This window comes from Scomber japonicus, chromosome 18 (assembly GCF_027409825.1).
Source record: "Scomber japonicus isolate fScoJap1 chromosome 18, fScoJap1.pri, whole genome shotgun sequence".
In the NCBI taxonomy this organism is placed as follows: domain Eukaryota; kingdom Metazoa; phylum Chordata; class Actinopteri; order Scombriformes; family Scombridae; genus Scomber; species Scomber japonicus.
The window spans coordinates 15,402,240-15,428,301 of record NC_070595.1 but is presented as its reverse complement, the minus strand read 5'-3'; the positions used below and the strand labels follow the sequence as shown (position 1 = coordinate 15,428,301).

The 26,062-nt window shown below is 41.0% G+C and overlaps 3 protein-coding genes and 1 long non-coding RNA gene across 4 annotated transcripts; 3 read left to right on the top strand and 1 right to left on the bottom strand.

Moving 5' to 3' along the window:
* The first annotated feature begins 520 nt into the window (after positions 1–520).
* Positions 521–2,326, top strand: LOC128379254 (zinc finger and SCAN domain-containing protein 2-like). The gene is made up of 2 exons (XM_053338878.1): positions 521–816; positions 1,131–2,326. Exons 1-2 carry the CDS (start codon positions 633–635, stop codon positions 2,324–2,326), a joined length of 1,380 nt encoding a protein of 459 aa, XP_053194853.1. The 5' UTR covers positions 521–632.
* Positions 2,327–4,617: 2,291 nt separating this feature from the next.
* On the top strand, positions 4,618–7,011 carry LOC128378236 (uncharacterized). The gene is made up of 4 exons (XR_008323351.1): positions 4,618–4,666; positions 5,291–5,478; positions 5,887–6,049; positions 6,914–7,011. It is a non-coding gene; the product is annotated as an uncharacterized LOC128378236 (long non-coding RNA).
* A 6,556-nt stretch (positions 7,012–13,567) lies between these two features.
* Positions 13,568–20,795, top strand: LOC128378230 (testis-expressed protein 2-like). The gene is made up of 11 exons (XM_053337675.1): positions 13,568–14,749; positions 15,464–15,664; positions 16,048–16,327; positions 16,444–16,631; positions 17,142–17,342; positions 17,989–18,088; positions 18,479–18,611; positions 18,725–18,862; positions 19,856–20,065; positions 20,175–20,295; positions 20,424–20,795. The coding sequence occupies exons 1-11, from the start codon at positions 13,568–13,570 to the stop codon at positions 20,568–20,570; spliced, it is 2,901 nt and encodes a 966-aa protein (XP_053193650.1). The 3' UTR covers positions 20,571–20,795.
* Positions 20,796–21,112: 317 nt separating this feature from the next.
* Positions 21,113–25,595, bottom strand: LOC128378231 (60S ribosomal protein L3-like). Its single transcript, XM_053337676.1, has 10 exons — positions 25,567–25,595; positions 24,931–25,123; positions 24,566–24,734; positions 24,309–24,444; positions 23,416–23,602; positions 23,167–23,327; positions 22,934–23,035; positions 22,474–22,569; positions 22,212–22,331; positions 21,113–21,227 (listed from the first exon to the last, which is right to left on the bottom strand). Exons 1-10 carry the CDS (start codon positions 25,567–25,569, stop codon positions 21,168–21,170), a joined length of 1,227 nt encoding a protein of 408 aa, XP_053193651.1. The 5' UTR covers positions 25,570–25,595; the 3' UTR covers positions 21,113–21,167.
* Positions 25,596–26,062: the final 467 nt, after the last annotated feature.

The following is a 26,062-nucleotide window of genomic DNA, read 5'->3' as shown; positions in this document are numbered from 1 at the left end:
TTATCACAGATATATCAGCATTGGTGAATATATTGTCTAATATTTGCCTATTTTTTCAATTTTTTAAAAGTTATATAGGCAATATTTTATTGCATATTTGATCAATTTTCTTAATTCAAGTGTAATGTGTGTCTCATACTTAATTCTAATTATTAAATTCCCACAGAAGTTGTCATTTTATACATTAAAGTTTATTGTCAAACTATTAAATAGCATTCCTTCATTATATTTGAGAGAGCACTACAAAAAATGTGTGTTCATCTATACATTCTGTATATATAGAGCACTATTATCGGCCAATATATCGATAGCAGAAATCCAGTATTGGTCAAATATTATTCCAGTTTGCTCTTGTTTTTTGGTTGATTATTTCCAGCGTGTCAGCTCTGTTGCAGGTATGTGTGGTGCTGATGTTTGGACAGAGGTAGATATAGTTTTTTGTAGGAGTACAAAGGTTGTTTTTACTCTCCACATCACGATTTGGAGCTGACGCTTTTATTCTGAACAAGTCACACCGGAAGTCCTATTTAGTGAATTGACGGGTCAGAGCCTGCAGCTGGACTGACAGCTTTCATCCAAAGGTAGCGGAGTTGATCTCCTCGCCATCATATTTTAATGCCTCTGCATGAGACATGGACGCCACAATGTTTCAGCTGAGGTCGTTTGTTCACCAGCGGCTGTATGCAGCAGCAGAGGAGATCCTCGGAGAGGTGGAGAAAAGCATCACGTTAGCTCTGTACGAAGCTGAAGTTAGTCGCTCTAAAGAGGAGGTGCAAAGTGTGCGACACCAGCTGGACCTTCTGCCAAAGAAATCAGGTTGGGAAACTTGTGTCATTTTTAAATTTAACATAATAATTAACACATTCAGGAGCGAAAAGGTAGCTTTGTAGAGCCATGGATGCTTGTCTGCGCATGCGCACACTGGCATACGTAATCCACTCAAAGTATTGTACGTGCCCTGCTGCAGTAAAAATATTTGATTTGTGAAAAGCTTCAGAGTAGTGAGCAACACTTTTCCTGGCACATTTAGAATAAAAGAGCTTGCAGATTTGAGGGTTTTATATCATGAGTCTAATTAAGAATCTAGTGGAAAGTGACTTGTAATTGGGTAACCTCTTTTGCACCTGTAGAGCGTTCACCGACCAGCAAAACTGTGGAACATGGAGATGAATGTGAGTTCCCACTGCTGCAGGAAAATCCAGGACCATCCACGCCAGAGGAGTCCAACTTCAGCCTGAGTGCTGCTGAGGTCCCAGGACCCTCTCAAACCAACACAGATCTGGATAATAACAACTGGAAATACTGTCGGGTTGAGACAGACTTCAAGATGCCTGAGATCAAACAGGAGCAGGATGAACCATGGGATGACAGTCACACACAGGAGGCAAATTTTCCTTCTCCTGAAGTTATGAAAATTGAGGAACATCTGCCGGAAACACCAGGAACTTATGAAATGCAGCCAGTTTCTTCAGATGGATCTGCAGCTCAGAGTGAGAGTGATGACAGCGACGAGGATTGGACGAGCAGCAAAGAAGAAAAGACTAAAATGATGAAACAGAATGTAAAGATGTTGCAAGCACGAAGCGTCAGTGTTAATAAGAAAAGTCACGCGAAATTGTCTTATGAGAATTCCTCTGCTAAAGGTCAAAAGGAGCGCAGCTTTTGCCATTTGTGTGGCAAAGGATTTCAGTACATCGGCTCTTTGATGAAGCACATAAAAACACATGACAAAAAAATAGATTGTACTGTTTGTGGGGTAACATACCAGTCTACAAAAGATCTGGTAACACATTTGAAAGGTCATCATAACAAACATTATTTTTGTGACGTCTGCGGCAAGACCTTTGCCAGTAACCGTTGTCTCCGGCTGCATGGGAAAATACACACAGGGTTAAAAGAGTTTATGTGTCAGGAATGTGGCAAAACATTTTACCGGAGAGAGCATTTGATCGTGCATGTGAGGACCCATTCTGGGGAAAAACCATATCACTGTGAAATATGTGGAAAAGCATTCAGCCAGAGCCAGAACCTCACTATTCATAAAAGAAGTCATTCAGGGGAGAGACCGTATCATTGTAGCATGTGTGGCAAACTTTTTAATACTAGCAGTCACCTCAAAACACACATGAGATACCATTCAGGAGAAAAACCGTATCCATGTGATATTTGTGGTAAACATTTTCGCCAAAGTGGACAGATGACTAGACACAGGACAACGCATACAGGAGAGAGGCCGTATGGCTGCCAGGTTTGTGGTATGAGATACAGGTTTGCTCCTAATCTTAAAGTGCACCTGCAAACTCATGAGAAGGTAACCACTGGGTAAAATGAATTAGGTCATTTCAGAGCTTGTGTGCTCATGAGCTACACAAGAAAGGTTTACATGCATGGCACCAGTTCGCTATCTTTGGGAGTTAACCAATTAACAACAAATGAATTATGATTGTATATTTCTGCCAGCCTTTTCAGAAAGCCTACCATGATTTTTTTGTTTGTTTGTTTGATTGATTTCATGCTTTAGATAAGTCACAAAACAGTGGTCAGTCACCTTTTTTATCTACAGATTGAAATTTGCTAGAGCCATCATAGATATTTGCTGAGGTCATTATATTTCATGCACCAATTAGAATCACACAGCTGTGAATTGTCCCGCCTTAAAGGCCCTGCTCATCCACACAGGTGTTTTAAATAACTGGTTGACTAAACCTCATGAACTGCTTAGTAATTACATCTGTGCTGGCAATTAGAGCACATATTCACAAATCTCTACACACTTATAAGAATCATAAAGGTTTAGGTTGTCCTATCCTGGTTAGTTCAACAAAAATAAAGGTGCAGTCACACCAGATTTCGCTCCCCTATTATTCTCTATGAAGGATGGGGTTGTCGTGTATTGAAGCCTCTTTTGATTAGTGTATTATTCAGTCTGGTTGAACTTTGACAACTTATGACAGTGTAAATGTCCACTCTGTGGTCTAATTAGGCAAAATACACAAAAATACCTTTTGACAAGTGCAACAGGAGAAAATGTAGACATGACATTTAAACTGAGCTACACATGCTCACTGAGTGCTAGGCCGGTGTTGAATATCAGCAAAATATTGTGACACATTTTCAGTTTACATTATAGAGTAGAACATCTTATCTCTATAGTTATATACTGTTGTGTAGAGCCATAATAAAGACACATAATTTTGGTTTCAATCTGTGTCTTGCTCGATACATAAACACATAACATTGCCGCACTATTTCTATTGTAATACAGCCCTGAAGAAAGATTAATGTAGGTCATAACCATCGTCACACAGCTGTAATATGAGTGAGGGAAAAAATGTGCAATATGATGTTTTTGGGTATCTTGTAAATCTATAAGCAGTTATTACAAAGAATCAACCCAATGACGGAAATGTATTAAATATTTATTTAATTTATTTTGTTGCAATAATCTTTTAATAAAATAACTGGTTTTCTGATGCTCAGTCATGTTATTTGGAGGGACAATAAATATCCTTTCATATTACATGACAGTAGTTTGTTTATCTTCTAATGTTCAGCATAAAGCTACATGGTATTAAATATACTGCATGTCCACTATTACACCAGATCTGATAGACCCTTTTCAAAGCAGGAAAACACAGGTGTAAATAATAACATTAAAGATGGTTCCATTACACTCATTGCGACATGAAGCCATGTCTGTGAGTGATGATACCACAGTGCTGGAGTCTAGCCATCATTAATGGCATAAGTTTTAACTTTATGTAGATATTCTGGATGGTATATTCAGATTTGCTTTACCAACTTGGCTTAACAAACATCCAAGCAAGATGGTACATTTGGGAAAGAATGCAGTCCTTCGACTTGAGTGGAAGCCAATTTTATTACATGAGCTGCCACTCCGGAGTGCCTGGATGTTAGCCAGAATCCACACCTGTCATTCTCACTATTTGGTGGAGCTGGTAACACACATCTGAAATGTGATCATGTGATCACTGCTTTTTTTTTTCTAAAGCTAAAAAGTTGCAAACCACAGGTTTAATCTTTAATCATAGGTTGTATTTTAAAAGCCTTTTATATTACCCATTGTGTCAAATCTTCATCTGAAAAGTAACTGAAGTAGTCAAATAAATGTAGTGGAGTAAAAAGTAAAGCAGTAGGCTACAGTAGACTTGAGTTAAGTACTTTGTTACTTTCCACCACTGCCTATAAGCATGAAGATATCATGCCTGATTACCTATTAACTGAAATAATTTCTTTGGCCACATTGTGATAACAAGAAACGTTGACGTGTCAGAAAGACTTGCCTTTGCTATTACCACAGACAACGTTTTATTTATTAGCGTGTTCATAAACTGGGTGACACTGCTTCTATGGGCTGCGCGCGCTCCCGCGGATTGGAAACAGTTTTTCCCGTAACACCTCGCTGGGAAAGCGGAAGTAAACAATAGCAGGGCAAACCTACTTTGTAGTGTCCTTGCATCTCTAGAAAAAGATACGTTATAAATAGTTATGAATGTGAGTTTTCGTGATTCGCAAATGTCAAAAATCTGTTTTCTAAATTTAACGATACGTAACGGTACGAACAAGACGGAACTCAACCGTGAGGGCAGCGAGGCACCCGGACAGTCTGCAAGGCACACATTACAGCTTTGGTTATTACAAGAGGGTACGTAGTCAGTAAGCAGGGATGCATGCAATTTGAGAGCTATAAAACTTGTTGTAAGTGTGTTTTTGTGTGGTTTCGCCGTCTAGTGTAGAAATTGATTGTATGTTGACCTTATTGGAGCTAACTTAGTCAAAGTTATCTTTGGAGAAGTCACCTACTACTGTACCTGATCGACCAGATATTGACAGATGCATGCAGTTCATTACAGACAGTCTATAAAAAATGTGACTGTTTCTATACAATCAGTACACCTATCAATATATCATCCTACCTAAAAACCTATGTAGGCACTGTGTTTGGTAACAGCTGTCCTTTCCAATAGCAGTAGCCTATAGCCAGAATGTGGTGGGTCATAGATGTTTGTGCAACACCTGACACCAGTCAGTTATATGTGATTATGTGTGCATGCTTTTAGGATCAATGCATTTATTAATATACTACCTCACATATGTCATTCTCAAGTGTTTGTTAATTCTATAACAATCATTTATTCTAGGGAAACCAGGTCCTGAGTAGTATTATACTGTAGCAGTTATGTCACTGTGTAGACAAGATGTGGCTCTTGTATAGTGTGGGTAAGAGGAATCATTTCTGATCCATGATTATGTGTGTTTATTTTTCCAGATGTCCACTCGGAAAGAATGCCACATTTGCAAGGAAAAAATTGGGGTAGCCAGCAAAACATGTCAGCACTGTGGTGCCAAGCAGCCTTACAAGCAAATACTCGAAAAACGCAAGAAAAAGGTTTCCCTTGACTGGAAGGAGAGGCAGAAAAAAACTGCAATGTTAACAATGATGCAACCAATCTACTGGTAAGTGGGTTTTTTTCTCTCAGACAGTGGTCATAAATAGTATGTACATAATCCCTGACATTTACATACACTTTGCTATATTGCTTTTATGTCCTTGACTTTCATTGTGCAAGATAATCCGGAATTCTCAATTTAGTTGATGCATGATGTTCAGATCAATGCCTAATTACTGCATTTTGTGCAATGTATTAATCTATATTTCTGTAACCACCATAATTGGAGTTAAGGTGGTAGTCATAGAAAGTCTCTGATATCTTTTAATGTGTAGCAGCAGCAGTGCTTTCAGATAGATAGATGTTACTTTTCTCTGAATTTGAATAATAAGTGTCTCTCGATACATAGCGTATCTGTCTTTTTTCTCAGTAATAGAATTTTCGGTCTTGTGATTTTGTGTCAATTTTGTATCAGCTCCACAAGTGGGAAATTTTAGAGCGGCATCCAATCCTCCTCCTTTCCAGGAGAACTACAAATGGTTTTGTAACAGAGTATTTCTGTCCATGGCAAATGGACACTGAAGATGCCAAGGATGCCTTTGTCACAATAAAGAAGATTTATGAAAGTCTTCTTAACGGTAATGTACACAAATGTGCATGCTGTTTTTTCACCCTAAATTCCTTTGAATGACTATTTATTAGTGAGTCCTCGATTGATTTAAGAATAACTTTAAAAAGACAGTAATAAAAATATATTAAGCTTTACTAACATTTGCATATAGCCAAGCAAGTTTGGCTTAGGATGAAAATGTTGACCGGGTTACCTACCAGTCTTTAATGATGTTCTGACATTTTGATGTTGAATATTTAGTTATGATTTAGTCTATAATAATAATAATATGTCTCTTTCAGTGGTGCTGACAGCAAACAATTATGTGCTGTAATCACATGTCACACCCTGAATAATAATATCTTTCAAGGGGCAAACCCCAAGACAAGGGACAAGAGTGGAATTTTGTTTGTGTTGCACTGAAGACTTGTATTCAAAAAACTCAAGAGCAACATCTCTCTCAGCAGACACTGCAGTAAAGAAAATTCATATCAATCTGTCAAGTTTATTTATCACCAATGCACCTAAACGTCCCCCACCTTGAAAAGAAATTACACAAATACAGTTTCACCAACCATTAATTGTTAGGTCTATAAACTGTCAGAATTTTAGATTAAACTAATTGATTGAAAATGATGTATGTAGTCCGTCCAGTAGCCCAAAATCCAAAGATTTTCAGTTCATTATCACCACTACAAGCACATATTTACATTTAAGCTGTAACCAGTGAACCTTCTAATGGTTAAAGTCATATTTTAAGCAAAAATGGCAAAACAATTTGCAGGAATGTTAAAAGATTACATTTCTGTCAGTTGACTAATTGATTTATCCACTAATCATTCCAGCTCTATAAACATGTCTCTCTCTCTCCTTCTCCCTCTTTCCTTTGTAGCTACAAAACCTCCACTGGTCAACAATACTGTGACTGGAAAGAAAGTGCTGCAGGAAGACTATGAATCCTCAACATCAGCCAAGCATCAAACCAGTGCAATGGAAACTACTGCCTAGTTCAGACAGATTCCAACATATCTGGGATAAAAGAGGAGCAGGAGGAATTTGGGGATAGCAGTCCAACATGTACAGAAAAGGATGATGGGAACTATTGCCTAGTTCAGACAGATTCCAACATATCTGGCATAAAAGAGGAGCAGGAGGAACTTGGGGATGACTGTCAAACACAGCAGATTATTATTCCTTCTCCTGTAGCTGTGAAAAGTGAGCTAGATGAGTCAGAGATGCAAATGACTTATGAAATGCAGCCGGTGTCTTCAGACTGCTCTGAGGATCAAAGTGAGGAAACTGACAGTGATGGGGACTGGGTGCAGAGCCAGGGAGCACAGATGATGAAGAACAAACAGAGACTGAATGTTCTGCAAAGACCAAATGGCAGCATGAGTCCAATATTGCCTGATGGAAAATCTTCTTCTAAAACTCACAGATTGTATCCTGTGTGTGGAAAGAGCTTTCAGTGCATCCGTCCTTTAATGAAACACATTAACACACATAAGACATATGATTCTGCAAAGGAGCTTCTGAGTAATTTGCAAAGTGCTCGTAACAAACGGCTTGTTTGTGATGTTTGCGGCAAGACGTTTACAAATCACGGTTGCCTACAGATGTATTCGAAAATACATGCAGGAGTAAAAGAGTTTAAATGTCAAGACTGTGGGAAAATGTTTGTCCGGAAAGAACATCTGGTTGTGCACGTGAGGACTTATTCTGGGGTAAGACCGTATTACTGTGATATCTGTGGGAAAGAATTCAGTCAGAGCACAAATCTTCAAGTTCACAGACAGGTACACACGGGACAGAGACCATATTGTTGCAGCTCATGTGGTCAGCTAAAAATACACACTAAACGTTTTTCAGGAGAGAAACCCTACGCCTGCAATATTTGTGATCTTTTTTTTTTTGCTGGAAGAAACAACTGACTCATCACTGGAATGCACAGTCAGCAGAGTGACCTCCACATGGAGGGAAACCCCAGGTTCAGACCATATGGTTGATGGTTTTTAGGTAAAGCAGTTTACATGCATCATTGACTCTTTGCATTTCAATGTGCTATTAACAATGCTTACCGTCTGTGTTGTTCCACTCAGCTGCAGAATAATTCACTTTTAAAACTGTGAAAAGTCTATCATCAAAAATAAAAATAAATAACTTAGCAGCAGCCACTGCACATGTTGATCATTACCATGTTGTTTGTTGATTTCAGAATGTACCAGTAATCCTGTACAAGTTTCATTTTGCATAGATGGTGAAAAAAGTAAGATGTTAACAAACACACTATGTCTTGAACTAGAACCAAGTCAAGAAAAATTGTCTAGCTTGAAGCCAGTGTGGCTCCATTATACATTATACATATTCCCCATTATACATTTTATTAATAAATATAAGGCCACTGATAGGACAGGGCATGGTCACTCACATTAAGTAACAACGACTGCCTCACCCTGCCGTGCTACTAGACTGGGTTCTTCTCTGCAGCTTGGCCAACAGGTGGCAGCAGTTACACCAAAGTCATGAGTTTGAGTGAGGGCCACATTATGCTCACAACTGTCAATAACACTAGATCATAAAGAGAACCCATCTGCTGCACACCATTAACACTGTGTATGCAGAAACCTTGTTACACACTTTCCAACAGCACAGTCACAGTCTTCCTCTGGCTACCAGGCATTTCTGCTTAGACAAATGGGAAGTTTTACCTAATGAAGTAAAGTTAAGAAAGAAATGAAGTGAAAAAGTAGTTCCTTAGCTTGAAATCACAGGATTATATTTAGCCTAAGATTGTTGTGTGTTTACAGTTAATTTTGCCCGCTGCAACCACGATTATTATTAATCATACTTCTGTTATTGTTGTTGCTGTGCTTCTCTATGTGTCTCTTTCCTTTCTCTCTTCCCTTTCTTTCTAAACCCGTCCAGTCAAGGAAGATATCACCCTCCTAGAGCCTGGTTCAGGTCCCTTTCAGGGTTTTTTTCCTTGCCACTGTCATGACAACCCAGTGGGAATGTTAGGTTCCTGTAAATTAAAGAGTATGGTCTAGACCTGCTCTGTGTGAGAGCCCCACGATAACTTCTGTTGTGATTTGGCACCATATAAAAAAAAGAAAAGACAATTCTACCATTTGCTGTATTTACAGATTGGTAACAGTGCCAACAATTGATGTGACCCTACAAACCCTACATTGTTATTTAATGTGTTCTTGCTTCAGCAGTATATTGCAAATCAGGAATCCACTATGTCTAAACATGTACAAACAATGTGAGAAAACTGCAGCCAATTCAAGCAGATCATTCCCTCTGTGCATGATCTCAGATGAACAGCATCCTAAAACTCAAAACCTAGATAATGTCCCCTCTTTCCATTTTATTCTGTCATTCTTACTCTGCATGCATTCCTTTCATATGCAAACTTAATAATCACAGGCAACACAGATTTTATGCAAATCAAATCCCAATAGTCAGACTCTTTATGTAGAACTCAATAAAGACTGTTGGCTAAATAAATCCCATATAGATCTCAGGAATGCTTGAACATTTGCCCATTGTAAACTAGTAGTGGCTTTAAAATAAGAGGTTTGTGAGCTCTGGCGTGAATTTTCCAGGTCGTGCAATTACATAAGTCTGCGTACAGGACTGCGGTGTCAGAGGGAGAGAGAGTTGAGCTCAGTCTGTGTTTTGACGCTGAGTGCAGAGGGGAGAGGACGACTCGCTCTGTCAACTGTTGGCTTCTAAAACCTAATCTGGATTACAGTGTCGTCCGGTCTGCAGCCACGACTCTAATAATCACATTATTTTTGCATTGCGTTAACGCCTCCTGAAAACGGAAAGGAAAGACCGATGCCAAACGGTGGCGAAGGGTCTGATGCGCGTTTCCGAAAGCTGAACTGTTTATTAGAATGGGAATAAGGAGTTTAGGCGATTTTTGCAACAAATACTGGATAACAGTCTAAGTGAAGTTGAAAGAATACTAGTTGCCTGCTGCCGGTGGATGGTGCACGTCCCCCCTGTGCAGCACACCGCACTCTGCAGCATCCAGACCGGTTACTGCAGCCTGCGCTTGGAGCACATTTCTGCTGAAACCGGTACCTCCTTTACCATCTCCCAGCCTCTGTCACTGATATCACAGGAGCAGCTGGTCAAACATGTCAGATTCAGGTGAGTGCTTTGGTGCCATTGGTAGCTGTAAACAACAATCCCTATATAGCAAAAGATAGGACTGTAAAATGCAGTACTGAATTTGACATCTCTTTAGTTTGCAATACTGCCTGGGGAAACAAAGTTTAATTGGCAAAAATGGGGCCCATTTAGCTGGAGAGAGTCCTAAACATATAATCAATCACTTTTAGCCCTGGAGATATTGTCGATTTGCTGAATGACATCACGTACAATTCCACTAACACTGACCATGTGATACCCAAACACAGCCAAGTGCCAAATGTGTCAGTCATCTGGGTCAAGGGGTAATGTAAGGACAAGATTAAGTACAGGTATGTCATGGAAATACTTCTTTTTTAATCATTGAAAGGCCTCATGAAGTTTGTTTTTTTATCAAGTTCCTCTTGGACATAAAAAAACATAATCAGCACAGATCCTGTTGTCCTTGTTAAGCCAGAATAGAAAGGCCAAGTGGAGGACAGAGTTGTTAAACATGCATTTTTTGGGGGGAGGATTCAATCCCCCGCATGTTCATGTCAGGGATAAAAATGGGATTTTCAGCTGGTCGTGTAGTTTCTCCCTCTCTATTGTAAAGCATTTTAAGTGATCCACTGCTATCTACTCTGGTAGCATCTTGAATCTACATGCACCATCTTTTTACAACTACACAGGATCTAATGATACAAATTTCACATGGTAGAGAGGAGATGGACTTTTACATTGGGGTCTTTGTATTCTATATATATAAAATTTTGTCATTAAAGTTGTCTAGTTGAGAATAAGTTATTTAGAGTACTTATTCACACTTGCTCTCAAAAATGACTAAATTTAACTTCATTAACTGGAGTCTGTTGGAGGCCTCCAGTGTTGTTATAGTCTCAGCAACAACAACCAGCCATTTTGTCTGATGCTTTCACTCAAATTACTTTGTTCATTTAGTCAAAGTGTTCTACTTATAGACAGTGCCATTCTGTAGTTATACTGAAAGGATGTGACCTTTCTTGATAATGATTGATAAGTTGACCTCTGCCTGGAAAATGTCAACATTTGTCACAGTTTAAACATTTAATTGCTTGTATAAAACCATCTGTTACTAAATATTAAAGAGCAGTCTGCTTCACTTTTCATTTTTCCACCAAAACCTAGTTTTCTAGCCTAGTCAGTCCTCTGATGGTCTGCATTTCTTTGATTTCTTGCATCTGCAGAAATTAATCCACCTCCCTGATTAGAAAACTGTCAAATCCCTGCTGACTGCATATTCCACTGCAGAAAAGGTATTGCTCTCCTTGTCAGTATGAACCGATCCAAATAGACTCTAAAGTAGAAAATGATTAGAGTAATGCAGGGCTGCCTGAAGCAGTTTAAGGGCATGTGGAGCAGCACTTTTGTTTCATTAGATTTGACAAACAACCCAGCAGGTTAATGCTTTTTATAGTAAAAATTCATATCCTCCCTTATGAAGAGTGTGCAGAGAAGTAAGAAGAGAGATAAAGACGCAGGCGATAAGAAAATTAAATTATGTGAGCTTCATGATAACAAATGATTATTTGTGGCCTTGAAAAGTGTTTTCATCCAGGTCAGGGCTAAAATTCATAATTTGCTGTACAATGGCCATCCACTGCTCATGTGATCAAGCACTGTTCCATTTTTTGTTGGTGTTTGATGTAAAAAATGTGTTCACTATACAGCAGGGAAATTAGATTGTGACATTTTTATCTCCATCTGTTTTATCTTCTGATGTGTGATGAAACTGGCTGCAGGATTTGCTCTGTGAACAAGAGGAATATTTTAAAAAACTTACTAAAATGGGTACACAAAAGCTAACTCAAAGTCCACATACTAGCTTTTTCCAGAGATTTCAATAGTATCTCGAGGTCAAGAACATGCTGTCAGGCTCAGCAGAAGTAGAATCTTTTCGCCTTGGCAAAATATTTTTTCTTTGAATGGATTTCGCCAAATAAACTTTCATATTTTGCAACATTTGGCTGATGGTGAGCTCAAGTGGAATACAATGTATCTGATATGCTTGATTGCCCATTCATCCCAATGATCCATGTCCCAAGTGTCTTGATTTCTTTTTCTAAAACCTCTTTAATAGGGATTACAGTTAATCCACTCTGTCTGGATTGTACACTATTGACTCACGGTGATACACATCAGTGATTGCTACATGTAAACAAGTAGTGAGGGGGTTGCTAGAGATCCATATGCTCTTAAAGCTGCTATTTCCCAAAGGAGTGTCTAATTGTCATGCTTTTGAAGGCATAATGTGATATTGTTGTGTAGGAAACTAGAAACTGAATAAATAAAGCTGAATCTGAATAATGTACAGTGGTTAGGGTGTGGCTGAAAAAAACCCCAGCTTGTTTCCCTGGTAATATTCATGTAATGGAGTTATTATATCTACCCAAGTTAGAGAAATCAGTGTGCATTTTGGTTACACAAACATAGCTGAATGAGTGTGCCTGCATATACATTCATCCTGACTTCTTGGTCAAGTGTGTCTGCACTTATTTGGCTCTACATCAGACTTTTAGGACATAGGAAACAGCAGCATATGTTCACTTTCTTCATCCACATAAGCAGATGCTATCACAGATTAAGTTTTTCTCTTGTGTTTCACTTCAATCAAACCTTGAAAAGTGAGTTTGTTATTGAAGAGTTGCTGTTTTGAATCCCTGCACCATCTGGAGCAATATGATGAGAGGATGTAAATGAGAAATCTTTTTTTGGAGGCCAGATGGCACAAGAGGATAAAACTGCAGAAATACTTAAAATGACAAAGACCATTGTTGTATTGGGAATCTTCTAGGGCTCCTAATACAAGACAAATGTACCATAGGCGTGAAAATCCCAATGGATCATGGCTAATCATCTAATTTGGGATTATCTGTGACTCTCTGTGCTAAACCTTTCCAGAGACAAAGCCCTACCTCTACCTCAGACTCTGACTTTATATGAATTGACAGCACACACGGAGTGAGACACACAAAGTTCCCAGTACGTGTACAGAGGAACAGTAAAGAGGCCAAATGAACAAGTGAAGAAGAAATTAGGAAAGAAAGGTCATGGAGTAAAATGGGAGAGAAAATTAGAAAAGTGAGAGGGAGGAAGGAAATGGGAAGAAGGTCAGAGCAGCAAGTGAACAAGTAGCAGGGAGACTTCATGTTACATGTCATGCTGTCATTTAAGGTTTTGTTGTTGCTAAAAAAAAATGGAGCTGTTGAAATGATGATTTCTTTTTTCCTCTCTACATTTTCAGGATACAATATGGTTGACTTTAAGATGTTCCAAGATGACATCAGCACTATGCTACATGTTTTGGGGGACAACTGCTCCATTTGGATGACCATATTCTCATTATAGCTCCTGATTGATGGCCAGCATGGAGGAGAGTAAGCTCATCTTCAGCCTGGACAGCCATGATGAGGGTCCAACTGTGGCCTTTTCCAAAGACAGGGAGAGCCGGGCTGACCTCAGCCTGGGGATCGATTTGGATCTGGGCCAAGGCCATCGCTCGCAGCTTCCCTTCCTGCCTCATTCCCCCTCCTCTCCAGGCTCTTTAGCTGACCTGTCAGCATCATCAGCAGGCCTGCTCGTCACCACCAACCTGGTCAAATCCTCCTCCACAGATCTGGAGCCCAGGGAGAGCAGCTCTCTAAGAAGCAAACCTCTCCTCAGCTTGGTTAAGTCCCTGAGCACGGAGATCTCCCGCCGGGTTGAGCCGGAGGTCAACCTCTCCAAGTCTGACTCCAAGCTGCATTTGCATCCATGGAAACAGCTTACTCAGCCAAAGATCCTTGAGGCCCGGCCTGAAGCAAGAGGACTGAATGAGAATGATGGCTGGGGGTCACCTACATCCACAGGCAGCTTGTCTCCCATTGAGCCCAGGGGTAGCTCACTGATCGCTGAGCTGGAGGACACACGGAGGAAGTTTTCTGAGGCCATGCAGGATCCCTTGAGCATGCTGAGTAAGATCATGGGGGACGAAAGTTCTGGCAGCCCCAAGCAGGGCAGGGGTTCTGGTGTAGGAGACTCACCAGCCTCCCAAGGAAGCAGTGGACGAGAGGGGGGCAGTGAAGATGCAGAACTCAAGTGCCGGAGGAGACCTGATGGAGAGCAGAGAGGTGTGCGTGACACTCCTCTTAAAAGACTCCAAAAGGGCTCCTTAATAAAATCCTCACCAGAACATCAGAGCAGAGACAGCCATTTGGAGATCCGTACTTATGGAGACATGATTCAGGTAGTGGAACTTCAGAATGGATCCAGAGGGGCACACCACAGAACTTACAGTCAGTCTCGGGGCAGGATCCCAGGCTCATCATTGCCTCTTCACTGGCTCTTCCCAGTGGGACTTCTAGCTTATGCGTTCTTGGTGCTGCCCCTACCCTCCTATGTGACAGGTCTGTCTTTGGGAGTCGCATGTGGCTTCATATTGGGGCTGGTGGTAGTGTTCATGTTTGCCCCACGACGCTCAGTTGCCAGGAGCAACTCTTGTTTCAGAAAGGCCAGGTCCCTGAACATGGATCCACTCGATGGAAAGCTTACAAATCCAGAAATCCTGGAGGTAAATAACAAGCAGAATATAGTGTAGAGAAATACATCCATGCATGTCTCTGTCTACTTTGATTTAAACTTCACTCTTCTTCTGTATCTGTGCTATTTAGTATACATTTGTATGTAAGAGCAGCAGAAAGCAAGTATGTCTGACTTTTATGTTGTTCTCTAGTTTTAAAAAAAAGAAGCTATATTTTAATAGCTCCCAGTTTTCTTCAGTATGCAGAGAAAATTCAAGCCACTCCCAGGTCCTTTCTAATTTCCCATTAACAATTTAATGAAATTAAGAATTTAAAGAGCAGGTTATTTTGATAATAGCTTTCCCAAAGCACTTCTTGACAGCTCTGCTGAGGGAAGAGCTGGCTGTCTCTACAAACGCAGAGTTAGCAGGTTCAAATGAGGCAATGTTTATGAGGATAGAGCAGGCTGTAGACTATTTCAAAGACACATCCAGAGTGTTAAATGAGACAGATGTATTCTGCCATGTCTCTTGTTTCTCCTCTTGCTGAGCTGTATTGTCACAGTTTGCACTCCTTATTTCCCTTGTCTTTACTAGGTTTAGTATTTACTTGTTGCCATAGGGCATTGTCATATATCATAATAGTTCAATTCTAAAACATTAATATGAAATAATTTGTGACTGATGTCCAGAAATACGCAAAACCAAACTGTGTCTGCTGCGGATTACTGTTTTGATCTTTTTGGCCTCATAATTTTCCTCCAGGGCTGGATGAATGAGACACACATTTACGACCCTGAGATGTTCCACCCCTCCATCATGCACTCTGTGTATGTCACCCTTGAGGGCACCCGGCTGCGACTGGCATACCCACGTGCCAACATCCCCCGGTGGGCAGCATTCGACGAGATGCCCCATGAGGCCACATTTTTGCGCTCCTGCACCTACCAGCTGGCTAACTGTAAGGTCAGTGTGTCTGTGAAAAAATAGTCTCATTTATGGGTCCCAGGAGAGCTGGCATGTCCCTCAGAGGGGAGGAAAAGAGAGAGGCAAGGTGACCCCTCTCCTGAACTCTTCACTCTCATCTCTCTGCACCCACTTTGTTATCGAACACGGGGGTGAAAGACCCACAGCGATAATGAGTGAAGTGATGATGTTCTGAATAAACGTGACCTGGCTTCTATCAGATGAAGGACAGAGTAGCTGCACCTCAGATAATAGAATAAAGCATACACACAATTTAATCTAAATGTTGTAATGCTGAACTGACAATTGAGTTACTTACTTTTAAAAAGAAAATACACATAAAGATTTTCCTTTTTATACCATTCTGTTAACTTTCATCCCAGGTGTCTCTCATACCTCCTGGTTTGGCCCGCAAGAGGGTGTGGAACAAGAAATACCCCATCTGCATCACTCTGGCTGAGGGGGAGGTAGGGGAGGAAAGTCTGATCGAAGGGCAAGAAGAGGAAGAAAAAGCAGAGAGACACACCGTACCGGACCACCAGCTTCCTGTCATCCTCTACCTGTTTAGTCGCACAGGAAGGGAGAAGGAGGAGTGGTTCCAGCACTTCCTGTCTGTTTCCAGGGCCGGAGCCAGGAGCAGTATGAGCAGTAAGGACAACACAGGTAAGAGGATGTTATACTCCATGGTGATTCGGGGCTACTGAGCTGGTGCAAATACTGCATATATACAGCAGAATTATATGTACTAGCTCCTTCTGACCTCGTGTCTGTCATTTCAGATTTTATATGTGGTGGAGATGCCATTAAAGAAAGCACAGAGGAGCTGCACGACTTGCTAGGGACTATGCAAGCTAAAACATTATTGGACTACAGCATATATATGACACAACTGGTTGGCTCAGAGAGTTGCAATCCCACACCCAGCCCCTGCCACAGTGATAAGGGAAGCCCCACAACCCACAAAAAGGTCAATGAACAACTCTTCTATTTAGCTTTTAGATCTAGCATCATGCCCACTGGCAGTTGTACACAAACTTTTAATTGACTTTGTTTCTGCTCTACTTAACCTTTGGATGTCATGTTAATACTCTACATAACTCCTATTGATCAGAGACAGTCAATATCAGTTACTGTTCCATTGTTCTGCTTGTTGTGCATTCTGACCAACCTTGTTCAGGATGCTGGCTCAGCTGAACACATGTTTGCTGACTAGACCAAATGTAAATAGGCAGAAATATCAGATGTCACCTGGCTGGTGATATTAATAGGAACCGACTGTGGTGCATCTGCAACACCTGACCCGAGCAACTAATCATGGTTTGGGATTGGCACCCCACCTAGAGAAAGTCTGTTGTGTTGCTTATGGGAGGTAGATGCAGAATTAGTATGAGCGTCAGCATCAATGTGCAAACAAATATCAACATATGACTTTTAATGACTCACTGTGGGCCCACAATGACTCTGTTATTTCCTTCAGATTCACAATGAAGAGCACAGTTCTGGAGGTCAAACTGGAGCTGAGTCAAGTGCGGGCTCAGAGGCAGGGGGATGCTCTGCAGAGGGGCAGCCCACCTGGGTGAACTCCCTAGTGGGCAGGATCTTCTGGGACTTTCTCCGGGAGAAGTATTGGACCGATCAGGTGGCACACAAAATCCAGAAGAAACTCAGCAAGATCAAGGTGAGATTAATATGAAAATATGGAGTATTAATGGTATTTTGATATACTTTCTTTAGTATGACTCACAAAACGATCAGTGTATATTCATCTTCATTTTCACACCATTGTCAACAGGATCATTAGTGTCATAATAACTAATAACGTTGCTCTATTAAGAGCAGACGACTGACTTTACTGCAGATCAGAGCTCTACAAATTGTTCACTGGATGATACGACTTGAACATCAGCACTGGTCTGTGCACAAGGTCAAAACATATGACATTTGGTACATCAACACTGTAGCTCTCTTCACTGTGTGTGTGCATGTGTGTGTGCATTTGAGAGTCTGCTGATAATGCATTCCCTCTGGTACCACAGGCGAGAGTGTGCACAGGAGCATTGATGGCACCACAGCATCCCATTACTCATTTCCTGCTCTCCTCTTTGCCACACACCATTCTTTTTACCCCCCTCTCTCCTGCCTCTACTACACACACACACACTCATGCTCGCTGCAGGCCTCCCCTAACCCTAATAATATAAGCCCATTTGCTTGAAGTAATTATCTACCTCTACGCAGCCTCTCCTCCTCTCCTTTTAGCGGTTTTATGTGTGGCATGAAAGCAGCATGTTAACTTATTAAAGGTGCTATGTGTCTCATTGTAGTTGCCGTACTTTATGAATGAGCTGACTCTGGCTGATCTGGACATGGGTACCTGCCTACCCCAGGTCCTCAGCACCTCCAAACCTACATTGGACCGCAGAGGTATATTTATACACATTATTACATTTTGGGGTTTTTTGCATATGTGGTGGCGTTGCCCAATAAGTTTTACCTGACTCTATCAGATACACTCCTGCAGTCAGCTCAGGTCATCATCTCATTTGTTTCATTATAGAGTTTGTCATGCCCGCCTTAAAAGCTTTCCATTGTCTCCTACCTAAGCGATTAGCAATCCTCTTAGCGTTTACTAAGCTCAACCAACAATAACATGCCAGCACTATCCCTTCCTGCTCTAATGTCCCCTCTGTAACATCACTGTGCCAAACCAGATCAAGAAAAGATCCCTAACAAACTCCAGCTTCAGGACAAATCACATTAGACATCTGAAGCATTACTTGATACATGTCAGCTCTTTCTGTGTTTGTCTCCCAGGCCTGTGGCTGGAGCTGGAGTTAGTGTACACAGGCTGCCTTCAGATGACCCTGGAGACTAAGATGAACCTGTGTAAATTGGGTAAAGAGGGAGAGGAGGAGGCTCACACTGTTCCAGAGACCCAACAAGTGGGGTGAGACCAATCTCTGTTTCATGTTCCTCAGTGTATGTTTAGAGAGAGTGTGGAGGCAGAGTCGTATATGAGGAGGAATGTGTCTTAAGAGGCACCCCTGGCGTGTTTTTCAGCTCAAAACCCAGGCTGTGTATACTAGCCGATAGTGATGAAGAGTCATCCAGCGCAGGCTCGTCTGATGAGGAGGAAGCCCCTCCTTCTGAGCCCCAGGGGGCTGTGGGAGATAGGAGCACAGTGGTAACAGCTGATGGGTAAGTTAACACATTTATAGGGCTTTTTCACTGCAGATATTTTGACTTGTCATAGTAGGAAGAGCACAACAGATGTTAGTAATAACATTAACGACGGTTCCTCTGTATTCAACTGTTCCACTGGCAGTGTGACAGTGAGTATATAATACCAGGCGCCTAAAATGGAATGCATATCCTTAATTTTTTTATTATTTACAGCCATGATTTCCTGCTATGACACAGCAAAATGTTATCAGTGAAAGGGTCTATTTCCTACTGCAGGCATCAAAAACACAATGAATTATAGGTCACAAAAGGGTCACTTCTGAACTGTGTTGCACTTGTGGCCACTTCCTAATTGAGCGATGTCAAAGCAGGTCTTATTTTCTTGCAAAAGTATAAACATGACATTTTGACTTTTCCTATACAAGTGTAACAAGCTATCCTTTGTTTCTGCACTGCACTGCGATAACTGTTGAAATGCAACATCGTTAAGGTTATTAGTTCCACCTCTCTGCCCCCTCCAATGACAAATCAAAATGACTGCTTTGAAAATGCTGTTACTTTGGGAAAGACAAAGGTTTCATTTGCATTTTTAATTTGCACAGCAGAAGCTAATGAGAAATGTGAGAAAAGAAAGATGCAGTTAATGTTCTTGGGGGCATGCATGCATGTAGGCATGACAGAAACAGTTTAGGAACCACTGATTGAGACATAAATAGTATTCACAAGCCAAAAATGTGTAGCCTTTAACAGAACACCTGATATGAAAACATTAATTGAGGCATTTCCAACCACTTCCAACCTTTCTAAAGCACTGGCTCAGCTGTAGGTTTACTCTTTATGTGAATAAAGTGCAAGAAAGTGGATCATACATAATGAGTAGGCTATTTTTAATGTCTAAACGTAACATTAATAATAGATAACAATGGCATGTGAAACACCAGGGCTGCAGTAGGTTTCCCACTGTCATGTTCAATGTAACATTTCTGCCCTTTTGCTTATGTTTTCCAGGCACACTGGTGGCAGTACAAGTAGGAAGATCCTGAGATTTGTGGACAAAATAACAAAGTCCAAATACTTTCAGAAGGCCACAGAGAACGAGTACATCAAGAAGAAAATAGCTGAGGTGTCCAACATGCCTCTGATGCTTAGTGTTGAGGTCCTGGAGCTCTCTGGAACTCTTGCCATCAATATCCCTCCTCCTCCTACTGACAGGATATGGTACTGAGTTTCCTCATTCTCTTTCATGCCACATATTCAATGTGGTTTGCTTTCTGTATTTGTTTCTTTGTTTCTCACACACAGTCTCCCTCTCATTCTGCCCTCTCAGGTACAGTTTCCGAGTGCCTCCTAGGTTAGACCTTCATGTGCGCCCCATGCTTGGGGAGAGGGAGGTCACCTTCACTCATGTCACTGAGTGGATTGAGAAAAAACTGCAGTGTGAGTTCCAGGTGAGTGCATTAATACATGTATCCACATAGGGTATTTAGAGTTTGTATCATTAAAAACAGTGAAACCTAACATTTAACCATTTCACTATTGATTAAATATGGGTCTGTTGTCCTGTTCTCCTCATCAGAAAGTGTTTGTCATGCCCAATATGGATGATTTATATCTGCCACTGATGACATCTGGCCTGGACAACCCACCTACATCTTGCCATTCTTCAATCCATTCCTCATCCCACCAGTCCTCCATGGAGTCCCAGGAGTACATGTCAGAGTAATGCCTCCTTGGGACCACAGATGGGATATTCTTGGTGTAAACATGGCTATAATGCAGCTATTGTCGTGAAACCTGTAATGGATTCTGCTGCAGCTGGGCTCAGTGTTAATCCTGTGTGTTCACTGAAACCAGTGCAGGATGAGATGTGTCCTGAAGGCACGCTGAGCACCGCAGTGATCTGGAGACTTTGAGGATGGTGCTACAGTGCCCCCTACTTTAAAGAGAACTGAACTGTACCTCTTGCAATGAGAGAACATTAAAAAACAGCTTTCCAAAAAGATTTCATTCAAGACTGAAAACTGGATGTCTTTACAGCTGTTTTAAAAGAGTTGCTGATTGAACAAACTATTCATCCATTCATTGTCTGATTCCCTTATCATGGTTATGCCTGTAGGGATAAATATCTGGAACAAATTGAGATGATATTGTGATAAGTGAGTTCTGTTAAACCAACTACACTGGTGCATGTTGTTTCTGAACCGCCCAGATGCTCTTACGGATTTATTTGTGAAAAATAAATAAACGTTTAAACATGTATACCTCTTCTCTATGTATACAAACTTTATTGTATTACTGCATGAGAACATAATCAGTTCATTCAGGCCTCTTCTGGCAGAGGCTCTGGCAGTTTCTTCAGGGCATCCTTCTTCAGTGGCCCCTGCAGGTAAACCAGAGGTCAGAGGTTAAAATCACACAAGAACATTCATGAGTGATTGGTGATTATATCAACTAGGGGGGAGATCTCGCGAGACGAAAACGCGACAGTATTTCTTGTCGAAGTGAATTTTGTCTCGTGAAGCTATAATTAAGGGGCGTACCACATAAAAAAAAGATGATCGGGTTTCTATCGCTCATTCGCATCACGTCATGTCTTTTTATAATGTCACGTGTGGATCATTAACCTTGTTGCAGCTTCTACCTGTTGAGAAGATCTCATAGAAGTATGAGGAGTAGAGATTAAGTTGACCTCAAGTCTCTACACTGAGAGCCTGAAGTAGGAGGAGCGGGGCAATCTAGCGCCTAGAAGCCTAATGATGCAAAAAGTAAAATGAGTCATACTACCAAATTATAACACAATTTATATGTTGTTTATTTATGTGATACATGATTTGTGCAATTTACTTTTATTTCTGTTTTTTTATTATCAATATTTTATAATTTGTGATAATTGGATTCTTTATTTAATTTATATTTATATATTAGAATTGTTTACTTTTTAGTATTTGTGATTGTATCTAACTTTTGTATTTATGGTTGTTATTTCCATAAATACCTAAATTATCCATCTATAAAATACCTATATGGGGAAACCTCTTACAGTGCTGCATACTGCATATGATAATTATATATTTAGAAAGTAGAACTGAAGTGATTCATTACAAGATGATTAGTTAAAACATTTCAATTCAATTTCCATTTTGTATTGTATTTCCTCATTGAAGTTTGCTTAAAAATATAGTTAAAATCTCGTCTGGATCTCGCGAACCCAATATTGTGTCTCGTCTCATCTCGTGAGCTGAATATATCGTCACACCCCTAATATCAACACAGGAAAAAGAGGAGAACAGCCCAATTGTGAGCTGAAAATTACACACTGCAAATACTTATTTTCCTTGGTTCCTGGAGGTGCTCTCACACTCACCATAAAAGCCCTCTTCTCCTGGGCAGTCTGGAAGCGACCATGTCCAAACTTGGAAGTGGTGTCAATTAACTTGAGCTCAATAGCCTCCTTGGATTTGCGAGATGTGTGCACAAGCAAAGACTGGGGAAAACACAAAGATGCACATTTCCTTCCACTTTGAAAGTAGCCTACCTGTTCAACTTATGAAGTCAGAAAGGTACAATAGTGTATACTGTACATTGCCTGTAACATCTAAATTCAGACTTTCAAAATCAGACTGTACCTTTCGAAGGGTGAGGACACGTTTCTTAGCTCCGACAACAGAGCCTTTCACCATGATAAAATCATTATTCACTTCACCATAGTGTGGGAAGCCTCCCTACAGGGACAATATCAAGACAAAAAGGGAAAGACATTTAGTATCACTTTATATGTCGACAGTAAGTATAGTGCATTATATATGCAATACATTCTTGAGGACATAACTACACCTTGCTTTCATTATGGTTACAGAGGGCACCAATGTGTCTACCTACAACTTATAAGTGTTCATGAGACATTGTTAAAACAATTATAAGCCTTAAAACTGTTATAATACATCATAATGCACTATACAGTTGCCAGTAATACATTACAGATATTGGCTTCATTTAAAAAGTGTTACCAGAATTCACATATGCTTGTATTTTTGCTCATTTCTGTATTGGTAGTTATCATATTTTGTCACAGAATAAGGGCAGTACCATGGGGGTAATAGTCTTCTGGCTGGTGTCGTAGTTAGTGGAACCGTTGTTCCGGATCACCTTACCATCCTGGATGTGGACAGCCTTACCAATACGGTAGATCTGAGAACATGGGTGAGGGCATGAGGAAATCAAGCAATCAATTAATGGGAGAGAAGATTTTATGGAACTTTGGATTGGATTTGTTGATATAACAGGTAACAGAATAAAGTCTTACTGGCAAATCAGCTAACCTTCTTGTTGAGCTCCGTACGGTGATGATAGCCCTTCTGACCAGCACGAGCTATGGTGTAGTTTACACGAGCAGGATGCCAGGCTCCAATACAGGCAACCTTCCTCAGACCCTTGTGAGTCTTCCTTGGGAGCTTCTTTGTGTGCCAGCGACTTGTTACACCTATGAGCCAAGTGAGCGATTAATATGATTTAGTTATAAATGTACTTGTTTTACAACTTGTGGCACAACTAACGGGATATTTCCCAACCTTTGAAGCCATGACCCCTGGTGACACCAATGACATCGATCATCTCATCCTGGTTGAAGACGGCAAAAACGGGCACAGCCTGCTCCAGACGCTCCTTTGCCCAATCCACCTTGTCCGAGATGCTTCCCCCATTTAGCTGCACCTCCGTGATGTGGGCCTTTTTCTGCTTTATAGGCAGCAATCGCATCTGCAAATGAAGAATAAAGACCTGTAAAGCCAGTTGATGTGCAAAAATCTAGAAAAGTTTTGTTGTTCAGGGTCACTCACAGAGTGAAATAATATACCCTCCACAAACCATCTCCCTGTCATTTTATAATTAGATTAATCACTCTGCATAAGACCATGTTTGAACTCTCAACCAGACAACAAAAACAAGACGTTTAGATCTTATTGCCACTGCCGACGCTGAAACCTGCACAGAGAAAGACTGATTTTAGCAACAACATCATCAGTGATCTTGGCTCATCTTCATATTGTTCGCTGCCAGCATAAAGGTTTCCCCTTGGCAAAGTCCGGGTGAGAAGCCAGGTTCTGCCCTGGAAATTATTTTTAAACTGCTATTTGAAACAACACCCTCCCACACTCCCCTCAGTCAGAGTTATGACCAGACTTGTTTTGGCAGCTGAGTGATCAGGGGATGTGGTATTTCCATTGCATGTGGTCAGGTGGACCTCTGCCCTTTTGCAGGGGTGGATTCAAAAGAAGGGGAGAATAGCTGTGAATCATTAGACTAGCCAATGTAGTCTGACTGACATGAGAGGAAAAAGGAGTGAAAGGTTGCTTGTGCTTTAAGTTTTGTTTTAAATGTTTATGGTGTGAGGTTCGAGGTATACATTTTATACAGTTCATCCCTCTGAACGGTGTTAAACTGGTATGAAGAAAAACAGGCTTACCTGGGAGTGAACAATAACCCTGACAACTGAACAGTATTTCTTTATCAAGGCAAAATCCTTGTCCAGCTGTTTTTTTCCTGTCTCCTCCTGCCACTTCTTACTGTATTTGGTGAAAGCCTTCTTCTTGCTCTTGTACCTGAAACACAGAAAGACGTAGTTAGATACAACAGCAGAAGTGAAGCATCAAGTGTGTGGTAAATTGTCTATACATGATATACAAAATGTATATTCATACACACACACACACAGACACACACCAGTTTTTGTAAAATCTGCGCTTGCATTCGTCACTGAGATGCTCGGCAAAGATGGTCTTAAAGGTACGCAAGCCACGCACAGTCCGAATGTATCCCACAACCCCCATCACGATGATCGGGGGAGTCTCAATGATGGTGACAGCCTCTATTTCCTCTCGCTTTGATTGCTCTGTGAGGAAAATTAAGACAATTATAATTAATTTGCAGGTATTTTAATGAAGCTCAATGCAGGTAACGCAGACCTTCACCTGTCATCCTCTCTAGTCATCCTGTCTAAATAGAAATGAGCAAGCATCACTCAGTAAATATTTTTCCTCAAGCCTCCCATGCAACCATGATGCTGAGTCTAGTCATAGGCTACTTACTGAGGCCAACACGGTGAATCTCTCTGAGGGTTTGGGTCATGCCAGCCTTGTATCCCAGGAAGGCAGTGAGGTGGACAGGATGGCTGGGGTCATCTTTGGGCCATGTACGTACCTTACCCCTTTGTTTCCTGCTGCGCTTGCGGGGCAGAAAACCCATGTGCCCATGGCGGGGGGCATGGAATTTGCGATGAGACTGGAGAGATAATAACCCACAGGAAATCAATAAAATATCAACTCAGATGGCCGAGTGAGGATGTAACCCAGAAATCAAACACACAGTAATTCTTAAAACAACACCACAGGAGCTTTCCCTGATAATCTACCTGATAAATGACATAGGACAAAAGTAACACACGTCATAAACACACTATAGGTATACAAGATGAACAGATCAAGAAATGAGAGGATGGGAGGTTGCATTGGAAATCAGTCGCCATTTCAGTATTCCACATGGTCCACTCAAAGACAGCCATGATAAGACAAATTCAAGAGTTCAAAACACTATATCTACTCTTAAGAATCCAAACAGCCAAACAAAATAATTAATCACACACACATGCCCACATGTAAAAGACAAAGACAGATAAAACTGCACATAATAACGTAAAAAGAACCAAAAACAGGAGGAGCACTGACCATGTCTGCTTACACTGACCAGGCGAGGGGTAAAAAGGGAGAGGGACCAGTGCTGATGCAAGGGTCATACATAAGATGATACAAAGTGTAAGGGCTCTAATTTGGTGCTTGGCCCAGCTGAGGAGCCGTATTCTCTTTCAAACAAGGCAATCTCTGCCAAGTCATGACAAGAGAAGATAGGAGGAGGGAAGAGGCAGCACTCAGAGGTCTAAGGTGGTGGGAAGTCCAGTGTAGAGGAACCATACAACCAAGAAAGGAGTGGAGAGAGAGAGAGAGAGAGAGAGAGAGAGAGAGAGAGAGAGAGAGAGATTAACCTGGTCTGCTCCAGGATCGATACAACCAGTCAGCAGTTGGGAACTTGGGGCTTCTTCGTGTTGATTGAATGTTAAATAATTACATTTAGTTAGTTTTGAATAAACTAGATTTTTATGGCATTTACACTCCTTCCTGAAAGAGATGAAGGCAACGTGCACCCCCCCCCCCCCCCCCCCCAAAA

Coding starts and splice junctions, on each gene's coding strand:
- LOC128378231 (XM_053337676.1), bottom strand. Junction 24,445..24,565: donor CGCAGATTTTACAAAAACTG/GTGTGTGTCTGT, acceptor TCTGTGTTTCAG/GTACAAGAGCAAGAAGAAGG. Junction 22,332..22,473: donor GTGTCCTCACCCTTCGAAAG/GTACAGTCTGAT, acceptor TGTTTTCCCCAG/TCTTTGCTTGTGCACACATC.
- LOC128378230 (XM_053337675.1), top strand. CDS start 13,568: ATGGAGGAGAGTAAGCTCATCTTCAGCCTGGACAGCCATGATGAGGGT. Junction 18,089..18,478: donor ACCTACATTGGACCGCAGAG/GTATATTTATAC, acceptor TTTGTCTCCCAG/GCCTGTGGCTGGAGCTGGAG. Junction 20,296..20,423: donor AACTGCAGTGTGAGTTCCAG/GTGAGTGCATTA, acceptor TCTCCTCATCAG/AAAGTGTTTGTCATGCCCAA.
- LOC128379254 (XM_053338878.1), top strand. CDS start 633: ATGGACGCCACAATGTTTCAGCTGAGGTCGTTTGTTCACCAGCGGCTG. Junction 817..1,130: donor CCTTCTGCCAAAGAAATCAG/GTTGGGAAACTT, acceptor TTGCACCTGTAG/AGCGTTCACCGACCAGCAAA.